The 16692-nt window shown below is 40.5% G+C and overlaps 1 protein-coding gene across 1 annotated transcript in view; it reads left to right on the forward strand.

The window, feature by feature from the left end:
• abl2 (c-abl oncogene 2, non-receptor tyrosine kinase) overlaps window positions 1-1515 on the forward strand; it is a 118287-nt gene extending 116772 nt beyond the window's left edge. The window contains exons 13-14 of the mRNA XM_041208628.1: window positions 218-286; window positions 1392-1515. Of these exons, the coding sequence (XP_041064562.1) occupies window positions 218-286; window positions 1392-1420 (98 nt within the window). The 3' untranslated portion in view covers window positions 1421-1515. The remainder of the gene's footprint in view (window positions 1-217; window positions 287-1391) is intronic.
• Window positions 1516-16692: the final 15177 nt, after the last annotated feature.

The raw sequence follows: 16692 nt of genomic DNA on the forward strand, positions 1-16692 counted from the left end.
GAGCTGAGAACATGATGAAAATTATACCCACGACTTAGTTGTATCTGCGCACTTTTTACGTAGTGGAAACACATTTGGGTGCCAAGAGGAAAAACTCAATGGAACCATAGTGGGGAAAGTGTGATGTACAGGAAAAGCCTGATCAGATGTTGGAGCGCTGATATGCAGCAGGATTGGAAATGAGCTATTTAAACAGCCTTGCTGCATTTGGTTTCAGACTTAAATCTCATGTGGTCTCTCTGTGGTCAACACGTGAAGCAGATTTCTCAACAAGGGCTGAAATCAGGTATGTTAAATGCTGGCTGATCTGTATTTTCTGTATTTATTTCAAGCATATCTATTAGATTTTGTGCATCTTATTTAAAAAAAAACACATTGCCATTTTGCACAATTGGAAACATACCTTCGAACCTACTAATGTGGAACTGTATCATTGCATTTTGGAAGGTCAGGTAAAACATATCATAGGATTTACTACAGTGCACTTGGGAACGATTTCTTTAAGAAGATCAAGCAGGTTAGCCAAGAGTACATTCCTGTCTGAGTTCACATTGTTGTTTACAGGGACTATTGTATTTGTGTGTAGTTAATTTATTCTGGATAATTGATCCATATTTTACATATGATTAAAGCAAGACTAAGACCTATATAGTTATGTCTGATTTGTCCCCCCCCTTTTGAACACCGGCACCAGGTTATCCAGTATTCCGATCCCATTGTAAAAGCCTCATGCATATTCTCCCTGGACTCTTAACACTCTGAAATGAGCAGAACCTTTCCTGGTGGATTTATTTAATCTCTCTTGCCTAGGGCATCAATCTCATTTATATCATTAACTTTGCCTGATTACCTGTCTTTGGAACGTAAGCTCGTGTCTTGCCTTTTGAAACTTGGCATCATGTTGCCAAAGGATAACGTAAAAGGGAGACAAGGATAGATCCTTGGAGCACGCTAGAGATAATGGTGCAGGAGTGGAAAGAGAAGCAATTACAGATGATTCCTTGCCTACAACTGATTCCGTACGAGTGGAACGATGAACTGTCGCATCATGTGAGGCTTAGCCCACGTTATGGATTTTGTCCCCTCCAACTCTTCTGTAATATCCGCATTAAAACACACCCCATTAACCAAGCTTGTGATCACTCCTAATATTTTCTCCTTTTCATCCATTTCATCCTTGTACCTCTGAAGTGTCTAGGGACATTTTTCTGTTTTAAACACTATAACTGCAAAAAGTGATCTATTATTGCACTGACATGCACACACACAACTTGATACTTTTTTGCTATAACTCAGTTTGAAAGTACAAGAGCATTTATGTTTAAGATTAGATTTGGTGTGGATAACTTTCTAATTGTCTTTTTTAATTACTACATAGTTCTCAACCACAGGTTCATGGAGTGCAGAGTCTGCATGGTAGAATATCCTGGTGCTCTGATGCTAACTGGAATCATACATTTTCATACCTATCTTTTTGGCAAAAGATTTATGGTAGAGACTGAGCACAAACCACTGGAGATGATTTGGTGAAAACCATTGACCAGTACACAAGATTGCAACATCTCTTGATAAAGATATTATCAACTGAGATTAGGTACATGCCAGGTAACTTGATGGTTACATCAGATACACTTAGATTACTTAACACAGCAAAAACAAAAGATGTATCCTTGGATTTACAAGTTGACTTCACTGACATTGAACTTGAAGATGTTCTCCAAATTGATCCAGTACATTTTGTGCAATGCAAATGCCAACTGGTACAAAAAGGAACAGTGAAAGATTCCACACCACAGAAACTGTGGAAAAAGTTATTGAAGGATGACCTGATTCAATTCAGCATGTCCAAGAACTCAGACTATTTTGGCCTTACCAGGATGAGCTAGGCATCTCCTGGGGAGTCATTTTTAGAAGCAGAATCTTTGACCTTTGAAGAATCTTTGCGACCTGACATTTTTCAACAACTTCATCACTCTCACGTGGGCATAGATCAGATGAAAAGACTCACAAGAGAAACAGCCTATTGGCTGGGTATGAACACTGACATTGAAGCCATTGTCAAGAAGTGTGAGACATGTCAAGAGCATATACCAAGTCAACATGAAGTTCCTACCAATCCTTGGTCCAAAATTGCATTGAACCTTTTTCCTGGCCATGGCACTGACTTCATCGTGCACTACTTTACCAAGCATCCCATTATTTGACAATTGCTTCAAGCACAACTGTCACACACACTAAGTGCTATTTTCAGTTTATTTGGTGTGCCTAGAGAGATCATTATGGATAATGGTCCACAATTGGTAAGCCATTTTAGGATATGTGTAAGAAATGGAATATTGATCACACTTTTATACACTTTTCCTCGTTACCCTAGATCTAACAGTGGACCAGAATGAATGATTCACATGGTGAAATCCCAAATTCTCAAATGTAGACAAACCAAGAAAGATCTACAAGTTGCAATGTTATATTTGAGAATGACACCTTTAAGTACAACTATTGCATCACTGTCAGAGTTCATGTTTAGCAGACCAGTGTGTACCAATTTACCTACTCTCACTCATTCTGCTTGCTCAGAAACTTGAGAGCAACTTTTAAAACTGCAAGAGAAAATGACCAATATGCATGATAAGAGTGCCAAGTTTGCAGTTGGCGCAACAAGTTTGCATCCAGGATCCCAAAAAAGGTATGTGGCAACCAGCTGAGGTGACAAGGATTTGATCAGAACCGTAGTCCTGTGAAGCCTTATGCAAAGGTGTAACATTGAGGTAAAATCAGATCCATTCCAGCTCCTCAACCAACGTACAGTCCTAATGCATCAAACGCTAGACCCCAAATGCAACCAGGAACAACATCCAAGAATGACAATCCCACAGATCACTATAAGCAATTAAATAAACCTCCAGACAAGGGTACCATTACAAGATCTATGTAGATCAGATTACTTCTACATTTTAAAGACTCAGATTCATCTGTTCTATACACTTAAGCAATGGTAACTAAATATGAACATGTAGTGTAAATAGCTATACTTCTTTGGAAGGGGGGAATATGTTTAAAAAGAAAGGGGGTTGTTGTAATATGTTTTTAAGAGATTGCAGCATGGCATCACCAGAAAGAAAGTGTGATCCAGTTTTACTTCCACTTTAGCTTTTCATCACAGACAATTGCCTAGTCTTAAATGAACCCACAATGTATTTACACAAATCCTTCCAAGTGATTGGTGCCTTTATATCATTATAACACATACAACACTGACTGCAGTGGAGTGACAGAACATGGATTCATGTCAATTGATCTCCATACAGTTCTTTCCAAAGCTTAATATTATCTTCAGGCTAGTGCAAAGCAAAGCTGAAGAAATTTGAGCTGGGATCAAATTCTTCCTCGCAGACAATTAAAAATATCTTTGGTGGACCCCTAGCCAAAAAAAATCATGGGCTTTTTCACTCGGGAATGGTATTTTGCGCACCCGTGTTTCAGAAAAAGGGTAATAGAACATTTCCTCTGTCTCCTTCCAGGTCCCATCATATTAGTGTGGAGCATTTTTAGTGAGCTTTGTATGTAAAGTGAGATACATTACTGCTTCAAATGAAATCCTTCCATTTTTTACATTCCATGCCTTCTGAGATATAACAGAGCCAAAGGAAACTCTCGGCTCTGCTTCAACAGAGCCTTTGCCTCAATCCAAATAAAACACTTTATGAATTGCAGACTGGTTTTAATTGGGCATTTGGTTATAGATTGGGATAAGCAGACTAGCACGCTAGAAAGGTAGTTTTCTAGCAACAATATATCTTAGAACCAGGTCCTGTTAAATTTAGTAAACAGCCTAAGGGTCTCTGTATGTTTATCAAGTTTCTAAATTTAGGAAAGGCAACTTCAATGGGATGAGGCATAGAATGTCCACAGTAAAGCGGCCAAATATATTAATGGATAAAATGACATGATCAGTGGGAGGTGTTCAAAAAAATAATTTAGTGTGATACACCCCAAAGGGGCAAAAGCTCTACTTGGCAACAAAGACAACCTTGGACAACCAAAAAGGTAAGAGACAACAAAATGCAAAATATAACAAAGATCCTGGAGATTGAGAAAGATCCAAAGACCAGGGAAGTGTGACACGGTATTAAGAGCTACAAAAAGGAAATATAAAGAGAAACTTTCAAGGATATCAAAATCAACACAAAAATCTTTTACAATTATATCAGTGAAAGCTGCAAATGATGCCAATTAAAATGAGGAACAATTACTTTGCATCAGTTTCTACAGTAGAGGAAGAGGTCAGCATGTCAGGCATCACAAGGAAACTTATTAAAACAGGGTAAAACAAAATTAGCATAAGGAAACTAACTCATCTGTCTCCTGCCCCTATGCTCCTAAGTAACAGATACTCATTTGCTTTATCTTCACTACAATCTTGGTTATCCTGTGTTTTATTAAACCCTGAAGCAAAAAGAGTAAATAGGATCAGGATTATTATTGAACCCTAAGATAAAAGCAAAAAACTGCGGATGCTGGAAATCCAAAACAAAAATAAAAATACCTGGAAAAACTCAGCTGGTCTGGCAGCATCTGCGAGAGGAACACAATTAACGTTTCGAGTCCGTATGACTCTTCAACAGAACTAAGTAAAAATAGAAGAGAGGAGAAATATAAGCCGGTTTAAGGGGGGGGGGGGGGACAAGTAGAGCTGGATAGAGGGCCAGTGATAAGTGGAGATTGCCAAAAGATGTCATAGACAAAAGGACAAAGAAGTGTTGAAGGTGGTGATATTATCTAAGAAATGTGCTAATTAAGGGTAGAAAGCAGGACAAGCAAGGTACAGATATCCCTAGTAGGGGTGGGGTGAAAGACTCGAAATAGGCCAAAAGGTAGAGATAAAACAATGGATTTAAAATACATTTAAAAACAATGGAAATAGGTGGGAAAAGAAAAATCTATATAAATTATTGGAAAAAAGGGGGGGATTGAAAAGGGAGTGGGGATGGAGGAGAGAGCTCATGATCTAAAATTGTTAACTCTATTCAGTCCAGAAGGCTGTAAAGTGCCTAGTCGGAAGAAGTCTCCAGTCTCCCACACGGAGTGAAATGAGCCAATTATTTTTATGCCTGAGCCGTGAAAATATAACTGTTTACATCTAAGTATTATATAAGTTTCTTAACACGTAACAGCAAATGGGCCATTATCTTTGGTTTACACACATTCCATTTCCACCAATTAGCCTTTTGATTGAAGTTGAATCCCAGAGCAAATTGTACTACAGAAAAGCACTGAAGTCACTTATAAAGATTTCTTAAAAGATACACTTGTAATACACGAGTAAATGCAGAGCAGGATTTCATTGGAAAAATCCATAAATCAAATAATATGAACTTGTATTTTGCTCCTGTCATGAAATCCATGAACCCGCTGTCCTCGCCAACGTTTTTAACAGTATTCTGCAGTTGTGAGAGGGCACAGAGTTTGTATACTAAATCAGTCTGACAGTATTTGCTTTTTGGACTTGATCACTGAAGCTAAAAGTATAGCCGTACTTCGCCAAGTCAAGAAGCACGATACAAACGTGATTAAACTGATTTCTGAAATGATCACTTAACTGACCTTCCTGCAGTTAGTTATGAGTTAGATGTCTGGGACTTGTTTAATGTTATTCCCTGGTGCTACAGTAGGTCAAATCTTGTACAAAATCATGCAGATTAGCAGCTTCAAGGTCCCAGCTGCTGATTTGAACCAGAAAGCAAGTCAAGAACAATAGTCTTTGCCTATGGAGGGCAAAATCACCCAAGGTTCATGTCCCTGATCGCTATTCCTAGTAAGTACCCTTGTTTGGACAGAAACAAGTTCACTGTGATGCTCTCCTAAGTTGAACAGCCTACTGGCACTCATCTCAAATGAGTGGCATCTCAAATCACATCTTGAGGGAGTAATGGAGGATTACCAAAACCTTATCCCAGCTCCAGTCAAGGTAGAGGGGGAAAGATGAATTTATTTTGATGTTGACATCTTCATTGTGTATGAATTTTATAAAAGTTAGCATTGCAATTTTTAACCATGAGCTGCTCACCATACTGTTTGTAGAATTCCTGCACCTGCTTTTCCTTGTCGTGAGGATTCAAACTGTATTCACCAGTTTTCTAATCACTATTCCTCTGGAGAGGGTGTTAAACTTAGGCCGGATTGATTCTAAAATGATGCACCTATAAATCAAGTCAATACTTGAGCCAGACCTGCATGGATGGTTGACTACTCTGTCTCATTATTGGGAATTGTTATGTGGATAGCTCATGTTTTAGGTCTCTATCCACTTACCTGTATTTGTAGATGAAAATCATTGTTGCTGTAGTTCTGCCCCTCACAACTGTACACAGCACTGACCTGATGCTGTTACCAAGGGCAGGAACCCCTCATCTCTGGTTAGGCCACCTTTGATGAGCAATGAACCTTTTTTGTAAAATTAATTTTAAGGATGTGGCTATAACTGGTATTATTGCCTATCATTCGTTACACTTGAGATGGTGGTGGACCCTTTCCTTGAACTGCTGCATTGTAGTGGTTTGATGGAACTGAGTTGTTTGCTAAGGGGCCATTGAGAGTCAACAACACTGGGGCAAACTAGAATCACTTTTAGCCCAGACCAGATAAGAAGGGCATTAGTTAAGCCTTTATAACAAACTGCCAGCTTCACTTTTTACACGTGCCAGCCTTTTTTATTTCCTTTTATTTTCAAAATTGTATTCCAGGGTGGACTTCAACTCACTGATATAACCATTATGTCACAATGCCCAGACCATTAATATTTCAGGTTCATATATAATATTTAACTTATATGCACTCATCACTTGGAAGCAAATAAAATTGGTCAAGCTTAATAGGTTTATTGACAGTCATTTACAGAAGCAAAAAATATGTGAACTGTTGAAGACTTTCCTAATAGCACAGATCTTTGAATTACTTAATGAAAGAATTAAGGGTCAAATGCATTATTTCTTTGGCTTTCTTTACATTATTACAACAAAAGGAATGACAATTCTTGGAAGGAGTGTAGCCACTGGGTCTCTAATAGTCCTTTTCTCAACTGCATTTTTGCAAAATTGCTTTTTTTACTCATTCCTACTTACAGAGCTATGTCTCATATCCTCATTTGTTGTATCTTTTTTGGATCTGTGACATACTGTTACATCAGAAGGGCTGAATGCTTGGGGAGAAAACCTTTGAAACACAGTCTTACTTTTGAGAAGTCAGTCTACAGGACAGAGGTACTTCAGTCAATTAATAGTTAGCAGACCCAAAACAAACACATGCTGATGACCACAAATGTCTTTTGAGCTATCCTAATTAAATTGTCAATGGATAATGGTGTGGCGATGCATGTTAATCACTCTTAGCTTTGGGGTGTGTGATGATTGCTTATGCAGGTGCAAACATCTGCCTTGACCTGACTAATCTTTTCTTTAGAATACTTGGTGTGTCAGAAGAATGAATCATTCTTGTGCCATGCAATTGCAGAAGCCATTTTGAAAGTGCTACCTGAAAGAAAAGTGAGACCCCAATTAACAAAATGATTTGTAATACTATCGACCTCTGATCCTTCATACCTTTCATTAATTGGCCTTGCCATTGTCTTCCAAATCCTAAGAAAACTCTTTTAAAAGCACCTTTTGTTTGTGTTTAGGAAGTGTATAAGCATTGTGGTACCAACATTTAAAGTACACAGAAGGACTAATAGGTTTAGAACATTTTAATATTTGTGGTTTGGGTAGACATTTTGAACATCTTGGAAGTTATGTTTTAAACTGCCTGCATGAAGCAAAAACATTTTTTTAAATGAGTCTGAAAAGCTGCAACTTAATGAGTAAATGTTGACAGCATTGTACAGTTCAACTGTAACACGGCCAGATGATCCACTAGGGTCCTGATGGTTGTTGATGGGAGCAGAGAAACATAAGCAGAAGTTTTATTGGAGCAATGACAATTTCCATGATTGTCCAGAGCATTACATGCTTCAGCAACTCAGTTTGACAAACTATCAGAGAATAGAAATAGCACAGAATATGAGCATCCAACCCATTGTAACTGTAATAAGAACAGAAAAACTGCGGATGCTGGAAATCCAAAACAAAAACAGAATTACCTGGAAAAACTCAGCAGGTCTGGCAGCATCGGCGGAGAAGAAAAGAGTTGACGTTTCGAGTCCTTATGACCCTTCAACAGAACTAGGTGAATCCAAGGAAGGGGTGAAATATAAGCTGGTTTAAGGTGTGTGTGTGTGTGTGTGTGTGTGTGGTGGGGTGGGGGGGGGGCACTGGGGGTAGGTTTGTAATGGATATTGGTGGACAGTCTATCACCAGAGATTGAGACAGAGAGGTCAAGGAAGGGAAGGGAAGTGTCAGAGATGGACCACATGAAAATGATAGAGGGGTGGAGATTGGAAGCGAAATTAATAAATTTTTCCAAGTCCCGACGAGAGCATGAAGCAGTACCAAAGTAATCATCGATGTACCGGAGAAAGAGTTGTGGAAGGGGGCCGGAGTAGGACTGCAACAAGGAATGTTCCACATACCCCATAAAGAGACAGGCATAGCTGGGGCCCATGCGGGTACCCATAGCCACACCTTTTATTTGGAGGAAGTGAGAGGAGTTGAAGGAGAAATGGTTCAGTGTGAGAACAAGTTCAGCCAGACGGAGGAGAGTAGTGGTGGATGGGGATTGTTCGGGCCTCTGTTCAAGGAAGAAGCTAAGGGCCCTCAGACCATCCTGGTGGGGGATAGAGGTGTAGAGGGATTGGACGTCCATGGTGATGAGGAAGCGGTTGGGGCCAGGGAACTGGAAATTGTTGACGTGATGTAAGGTGTCAGAGGAATCTCGGATGTAGGTGGGAAGGGACTGGACAAGGGGAGAGAGAAAGGAGTCAAGATAACGAGAAATGAGTTCTGTGGGGCAGGAGCAAGCTGACACAATCGGTCTACCAGGACAGTTCTGTTTGTGGACTTTGGGTAGGAGGTAGAAGCGGGCCGTCCGAGGTTGGGCGACTATCAGGTTGGAAGCTGTGGGAGGAAGATCCCCAGAGGAGATGAGGTCAGTGACAGTCCTGGAAACAATGGCTTGATGTTCAGTGGTGGGGTCATGGTCCAGGGAGAGGTAGGAGGAAGTGTCTGCGAGTTGACGCTCAGCCTCCGCGAGGTAGAGGTCAGTGCGCCAGACAACAACAGCACCATCCTTGTCAGCGGGTTTGATGACAATGTCAGGGTTGGACCTGAGAGAATGGAGTGCAGTAAGTTCAGAGAGAGAGAGATTAGAATGGGTGAGAGGAGCAGGGAAATTGAGACAACTAATGTCGCGCCGACAGTTTTCAATGAAAAGATCAAGAGAAGGTAAGAATCCAGAGGGAGGGGTCCAGGTGGAGGGAGAATATTGGAGGTGGGTGAAAGGATCCGTTGAGTGGGGAGAGGACTCCTGCCCAAAGAAGTGAGCCCGGAGACGAAGACGGCGGAAGAAGAGTTCAGCTTCATGCCGAGCCCGAAATTCATTGAGGTGAGGGCGTAAGGGTATGAAACTAAGTCCTTTGCTGAGCACTGAACGTTCAGCATTGGAGCGGGGAAGGTCAGGGGGTATAGTGAATACACGGCTGGGGCTGGGATTGGAAGATGGGGTGCATTGGGGTACATTGTAACTGTACCTTGTCTAAATTTCTTGCCCTTCTCTCTATCCCTTAATATTCCTGATCAAATTAATATGTCCTTTTAAAGAATGTTACAGACTCAACCTCAATAAGTAAAATTCTCATCTTTATGCCCAAATTGCCCCATGACACCGCCCCTCCCTATCTCTGTAACTTCCTCCAGTGCTACAACCCTCTAAGAACTTGTATTGCTCCAATTCTGGCCTCCAAAGCATCTCTGATTCCCTTTACTCTACTGTTGGTGGTGGTACCTTCAAACATTTTGGCCATAAACTCTATAATTCCTTCCCTATCCATTTTTGTTTCCCTAGCTCTTTCTCCACTTTTAAGATGCTCTTTAAAACTGATCTCTTTGATGAAGTTTCTGGTCAGCTGGGCTGATATCTCCTATGAGTCTCAGTGTCAAATTTTGTCTCTGCTTCTGTGAAGTACTTGGGAAGGTTTTACTGCATTATAGATGCTCTATAAATACAAGTTATTATAAGCATTCCTTGTTTCAATGACAAAGTTCCTATAATTTCCCTCTTTGTTTTTCAAGTAATAATTCTCAGTCTATGTCCTATTACTCATTTGCAAGCCAGTGGGAATAATTTTTTGCTATTTACCTTCTATGGATCTTTGATAATTTTTGAATTTTAAATTCACTTTGGTCCCTATTCTATTGAATGTGAATGTATGTGTGTACACACTGTATATTTGACAGTGCACCTTATAATGCTCTGTGTTTTGGAGAATATTAAATGAACCCAATTTTTTTTTGTTGCTGGAGATCAGTGCATCAATATGAACAAGGGACGATATTTTTCTAGTTGGTATTCCAAGCTACCTCTGTCACTGGAAGTGTAATGCTTCAGGGAATTTTCATTTTTTCATGGGATGTGGACATCTCTGGCAAGGAGAGCTTCTGTTGCCAATCCCTAAATGTCCTTGAAAAGGTTATGGTGAATCACCTTCTTGAACTGCTGTAGTTCAACTGGTGTAGATATTTGCACAGTGGTGTTAGAAAAGGAGTTTCTGATTTTTGGCCTAATGGCAGTGAAGGAATGGCAATTTGATTCCAAGTCAGGATGGCGTGTGTCTTGAAGAGGAACTTTTAGGTGGTGTCTCCATTCATCTGCTACCCTTGCCCTAGGTGGTAGAGGTTTGGAAGGTGCTGTTGAAGGAGCCTTTGAGTTGCTGCAGTGCATCTTGTAGATGGAACCCACTGTGCATTGGTGGTTGATGGAATGAATGTTTAAGGCGATGGATGGAGTACCAGTCAAGTGAGCTGCTTTTCCCTGGATGGTGTTGAGCTTCTTGTGTGTTGTTGGAGCTGCACTCATCCAGGCAAGTGAAGAGAATTCTATCACATTCCTGATTTGTGCTTTGTAGATAGTGGACAAGCTTTGAGGTGAGGAGCTGAGTTACTTACCACAGAATTCCCAACCACAGTATTTATATGCAGGTCCAGTTAAACTTCTGATCAATGGTTGATAGTGGGGAATTAAGCAATGATAATGCCTGGCACTTGGGTGGCGCAAATGTTAATTGCTACTTATCAGCCTAAATCTGAATTTTGTCCAGGTTGTGTTGCATATAGACACAAACTGCTTCAGCGCCTGAGGAGTCAAAACAATCATGATGTGAACACCCCCACTTCTGACCTTATGATGGAGGGAAGATCATTGATGAAGCAGCTGAAGATAGTTGGGCCTAGGATACTATCCTGAGGAATTCCTGCAATGATGTCCCAGAACCGATATGACTGACCTCAAACAACCACAATCTTTTTTCTTTGTGCTAGGTATGACTCCAACTAATGGAAGAGTTTTACCCTGATTCCCATTGACTTCAACTTTACCAGAAATCCTTGATGCCACATTTGATCAAATGCTATCTTGATGTCAAGGGCAGTCACTCTCACCTCACCTCAGTTCAGTAGTGTTGGGCTAGCAACACAGCAATCACAAGTTCAGATCCCACCATAAGAAGTTGTGAAACCAAAACTGATATCAAGCTGGCTGTAGATATAAATGACCATGAACATTGTGAGATTGCCATAAAAACCCAATTGGTTTTTAATGTAATTCAGGAAAGAGTATCTACCACCCATACCAGCAATGTAGCCGACATCTAACTCCAGTCCCACTATTACATGGCCGTGCATCCCAAGTAAATCGTGTGTCAATTAGGCCCTTCATACAGCTGGGTTCACTATCTGTTCCTTGCCAATTCTCCTTACAAAGTTATAATCTTCACCATTAAACAAGAATGTTAAATCAATGGAAAGATATAATAAAACCCCAACACACTTCTTTATCTGTGCTTTAAGTAATGGTCCCTCATTAAAGGACACTTTTGTGCTTTAAATGTGGGGAAAGCAGGGACTGTCATTCCTACAAGACTATTGTATCTACCATATGATTTTAAATGGTTGTTTAAAACATCTTGAATGATATTGTGGGAGCACTTCACCTTCTTGCCATCGATGCCTCTGTCAATTATCAGGGTGGATGTCCAATTGCAACCTATAATTTTCCTTTGCAAACTTTGTTGTGGAATTCACAATCTACTAACAAACCATCACTCTGGATTTTCAGGAATGGGTGACTTTGTGAAGCTCTTTGACTCATTTATGAGGTGATTTTAGAAAACCAATATGTTGTGGCTGTTAGATGGGAATTGATTACCATCCTGGAAATTGTCTTGCTTCAGGTTTGGAAGCTAGAAATAATATTGCCTGGGCTATAAACAAGCTGCTTATTTGTAGCTTTTCATAATAAGCTCCCACTTACTTCGGGCCATCACTAGCCTGGGCAATCCCCAACTTTGTACTTATCTACAATTAGATATAATTAAATGTCTGAAACCTGAAATCTGCTGATTTGCAAAGGGACTTTAAACAGCAAATAAAAAGGGATGAAGTGTAGTACACTGCACAAGTCAAAACAAATTGCTGTCTCCAAATTGAGGAGCAACCTTTTTTCACCTAAAATATCCCTACCATTTAAAATCGGAACAGGAGGGAAAAATTATGGATTTGCCGTGAGAATTTTGCAATTAACATTTTTAGTTCCATTTGTTAGGAAATAGAGACAGCTTAAGTAAGTTAAAAACAAAAACAGAATTACCTGGAAAAACTCAGCAGGTAAGTTATATTGATATTTGTGGGTGATAGGAATGAGTTTTAACTCTAAAGTTTAAGTTTGATTTGTATTTCTGTATCTCTGTTAAGAAAAGGTCATATTGAGTTTTAGTTTCACTTCAAAAGATGCTTGCATTTCTAATGAGGTTTTTACGACTGCCGCAGCTAAGGTAAACAAACAAGAGTAGATGAATTGGGCTGTTGTATAGCAACAGGAATCCAGAGAGGCAGGTCCCTCCCACAGGCACACACAGAAAAACTAAAGAAATAGTTTTAAGGTCAGTATTGAAGATAGCTGCCAGGCAGAAGCAGCTTAGAAGGGGCAAATATCCAGTCCCAAGCTAAACAAAAGACCCCATATTCAAGGGAGTGGAACAGGGGAAAGTCCCAAACAGACCTTCTAGTCAAAGGAACCTGGAAAAGGTGTTGCTATTGAAGTTAAGAGCGAGGGGCAGAGAGAGAGGCTCCAAGCTTCAGATTTAAAGAGACAAAAGCTGTAGAAAGCAAATTTAAAGTGAGAACAGCTTGCAAAAGGCAAGGAGGTCCAACGAGACATTTGAAGGTCTGTAACTCTTTGCATGTGAATCTGTAGCACTGTTGACAGCTGAGCTGGTGAGGGAATGTATGTGGAAGACAGCTTGAATGCATGTGGTGACCCAGGGAAGGGGAACATCAGAAGGACAGTTCGAAACTCTGGAGGTAAACCCTTGCAGAAGACATCTGAGAGAAAGTATTGGTTTGGGAGAAGATTCCAAAGTGAGGTCTTGGAGAGTGGGGATTGGAAACCCTCATGTGAAAGACGGAATTCAGTGAGACTGGTTGGCTCATGGTGGGAAAAGCATCTGGGAGGAGTTGATGAGAGATACATAGCATCTGGTGGAGGTGACATCTGTCACTAGGTTTCAGAGTGTGGTGTGTCTGACCACAGGGTGCCATAGATTGGCATGGACTGTGCACCTACTGGGAACATTAGAGTATAAGATAGATTTTGTAACTTGTGTTATCCTTACAAATCTGTATATATCTGTAAAGTATAGTTGTGGGTGAAGGATTATCGTAATTATAGTTCATCTTTTCTTGTTTAATAAATGTTTTACGCTTTTGTTATAATTTCATCAGCTGATTCCTGGGACTCTGTTCAGTAGCTACTCTCCACGTATCTAAACAAACAAATAAAAGTTAGGATCTATCAAGCTGGGTTCCAACCTGGGATCAAGCTTGTCCAGTGATAACCTCAGCTGGGGATCTAACACATTCTCATTGTTAATGCAGAAGGAAAAGAGGCATAAGCCTTCCCTTAGACCTCTACCCAAGGCAACAGTTATGTTGATTTTTATTTAAGAACAAATATATATTTTCCCTTTTCCTCCTCCTTTCTTTATACCCCAGCACCCCCAATCCTGCTCTTCAATCTCAAGCCACCTCCCATGTCCTCCTCTCCTAAAGTCATTGGTCCTTTCCTGCAGAACACTTCCATGAGGAAAACAGAAAAAAACCAGAAAATGCAGAGAAAACTCAGCAGGTCTGGCAGCATCTGTGGAGAGAGAAATGGAACTAACGTTTTGAGTCCGTATGACTCTTCTTCAGACCTAAAGAGAAATAGAAATGTGATGGATTTTATTCTGCTTAAGAGGGGATGGAACAGGTGGAGCAAAATAGAAGGTCAGGGAAAGATGCGAGATAAGGAGAAATTGGACAAAGATGTCAAGGACACAGGACAAAGGGAGTGTTAATGAAAGTGTTAAAGGCTAAATAAAGTGCTGATGATAATGGCATCAAAGTAAGGTAGCAGATTGTGTTAATAGCAGAACAAGGGTCAGCACTCTGAAAGCAAAACATAAAGTGATAAATGGCCCTGTTGGGTTGGCGGAGGGGGTAGGATGTTGAGAAAAAAGGATTTAAAAAATAATAATAAATGAATAAATAGAAATTAAAAAATAATTGGATTGAAAATGGGGTAAAGATGGAGGAGAGAGTTCATGGTCTGAAGTTGTTGAACTCTGCGCGTGTCACAGTCTTCCAGACTTAACAATCAGAAGATGAGGTGCTGTTCCTTCAGTTTGTGTTGGGCTTCACTGGAACATTGCAGCAGGCTAAGGACAAAAATGAGAGCAGGATACTTGGAATGGCAAGCAACAGGAAGGTAATGCTTGCGGACTGAGCATAGGTGTTCCTCAAAGCAGTTACCCAGTCTACATTTAGTCTCCCCAATGTAGACGAGACCAGATTGGGAGCAGCGAATATAGTAGACCAAATTGAAGGAAGTGCAATTTAAGGAGTGCTGCTTCACCTGAAAGGAATGTTTGGGGTTTTGGATGGTAAGGAGTGACGAGATAAAGGGACAAGTATTGCATGGGAAGGTGGATGAGGAGTTGGGGGTGATGGAGGAGGGTACCAGGGTGTCACGAAGGGAGAGGTCTCTACGGAATGCTGATGGGGCATGAGGGGGAAATGTGTTTGGTGGTGGCATCATGCTGGAGTTGGTGGACCTTTGAATGTGGAAGCTGGTAGGATGAAAAGACAGGACAAAGGGGACCCTTGTCTTCCATCATTTCTGGTTCTTCTAGCTGGGGTGGGGGGAGGGGAATCATGTCACATGACTCCCACCCCTCCATGTTTTGACAAAGAGTGTATATCCCTTTGCCTGGGTTCCTGAGATAGCTAATGTTCCAACCATTAATAATTTTAAAGAAAGGTTGCAGGGTTCTTTGTCCTAATAGACTGGTAGACTCAGGTGACCAGGCCCAGCTTGTGAAATGTAGATTGCCTTTTATAATTCCCTTTGAATTTGGTCTCTGCAGCCCACAGGGGTCATTAGCATCTTTTCAGGGATAACAAGGCACGAGGTGCTGTGATACTGCCAAATAGCTCTTATTGTTTGAGGGTCACAGCCAGATAAAACTTTAGTCAATGTAAAAGGTCATTGTCCAGTTTTAAAATTTTAGCAAGTGGCTATGAGGACGTATATTTTATTAAAATAAAGAGTGTGAGGTCTTAACCCCGTTACAAAAGGAAAAGGCTGAAGACATATATTTTGCTACTTTGCTTCTTACATTGTTGTATGCTGTGAATTTCATTTGAACTATTCTATCCCACGCAAGAGTTAGACTTCCCAGTATGCTAGAAATTCAGAACCACAATAACCATTTGTCGGATATTCTACTTCGTTTTTAAAAAAAATAAGCTTCAGTGACTGAGGCTTAGAATGGGCATATCGTGCATCATAGTCAGTGCAGCCACAGCTCTTGGTGTACCTAAAGCCTAGTCCAATCATTTTTTTTAACAGAAGGTGGGATTTGCACAGAAGGCTTTAATAGCGCCTGCACTGTGAAATGCAAGCAGTTTGAAATTACCCCTTGCCGGTAGTCTCCATTACACTGGCATAGGCTGATGCCAGCAGCTTCACTCTGCACTTGTAGTTCACCGAAGAGAAAGGAACCAGAGCCAACAGTGCAATAGAAAGGCTACATTCATAGGTCATTGTGATGAGGGACAGGGGCAATGGATTTATTGTGGGAGGGGATCATGGTGACTCAACTTTAGACAAGTTAAAGTTTATGGATAGTGGAGGATGGGAAGTCATCAAGGAGGATATTGGAGAAATCAAATATAAATAAGAATAGGGAATTAAGAATAGGAATGGTGTCTGGCAATATTGTGGTGGTGGAAGTAAGTAGTCTTAGTAATAGTGATTGAAACTCAGTTCTGAATTGAGGAAGATGTGCTAAGGTTCTGGAGAACTTTGTTCTGCCTAAGAAGAAGGATGGAATCGATAGTTATGGAAGGAAAGTTTAGGATGGAGACCAGAGATGATGATTTCAGTGTTCCTGATGTTCAATTGGACTTGCACAATCAATCATTTGGCACAGATGTGATCGAGAAAAGA

This window comes from Carcharodon carcharias, chromosome 16, assembly GCF_017639515.1.
Source record: "Carcharodon carcharias isolate sCarCar2 chromosome 16, sCarCar2.pri, whole genome shotgun sequence".
Lineage (NCBI taxonomy): Eukaryota > Metazoa > Chordata > Chondrichthyes > Lamniformes > Lamnidae > Carcharodon > Carcharodon carcharias.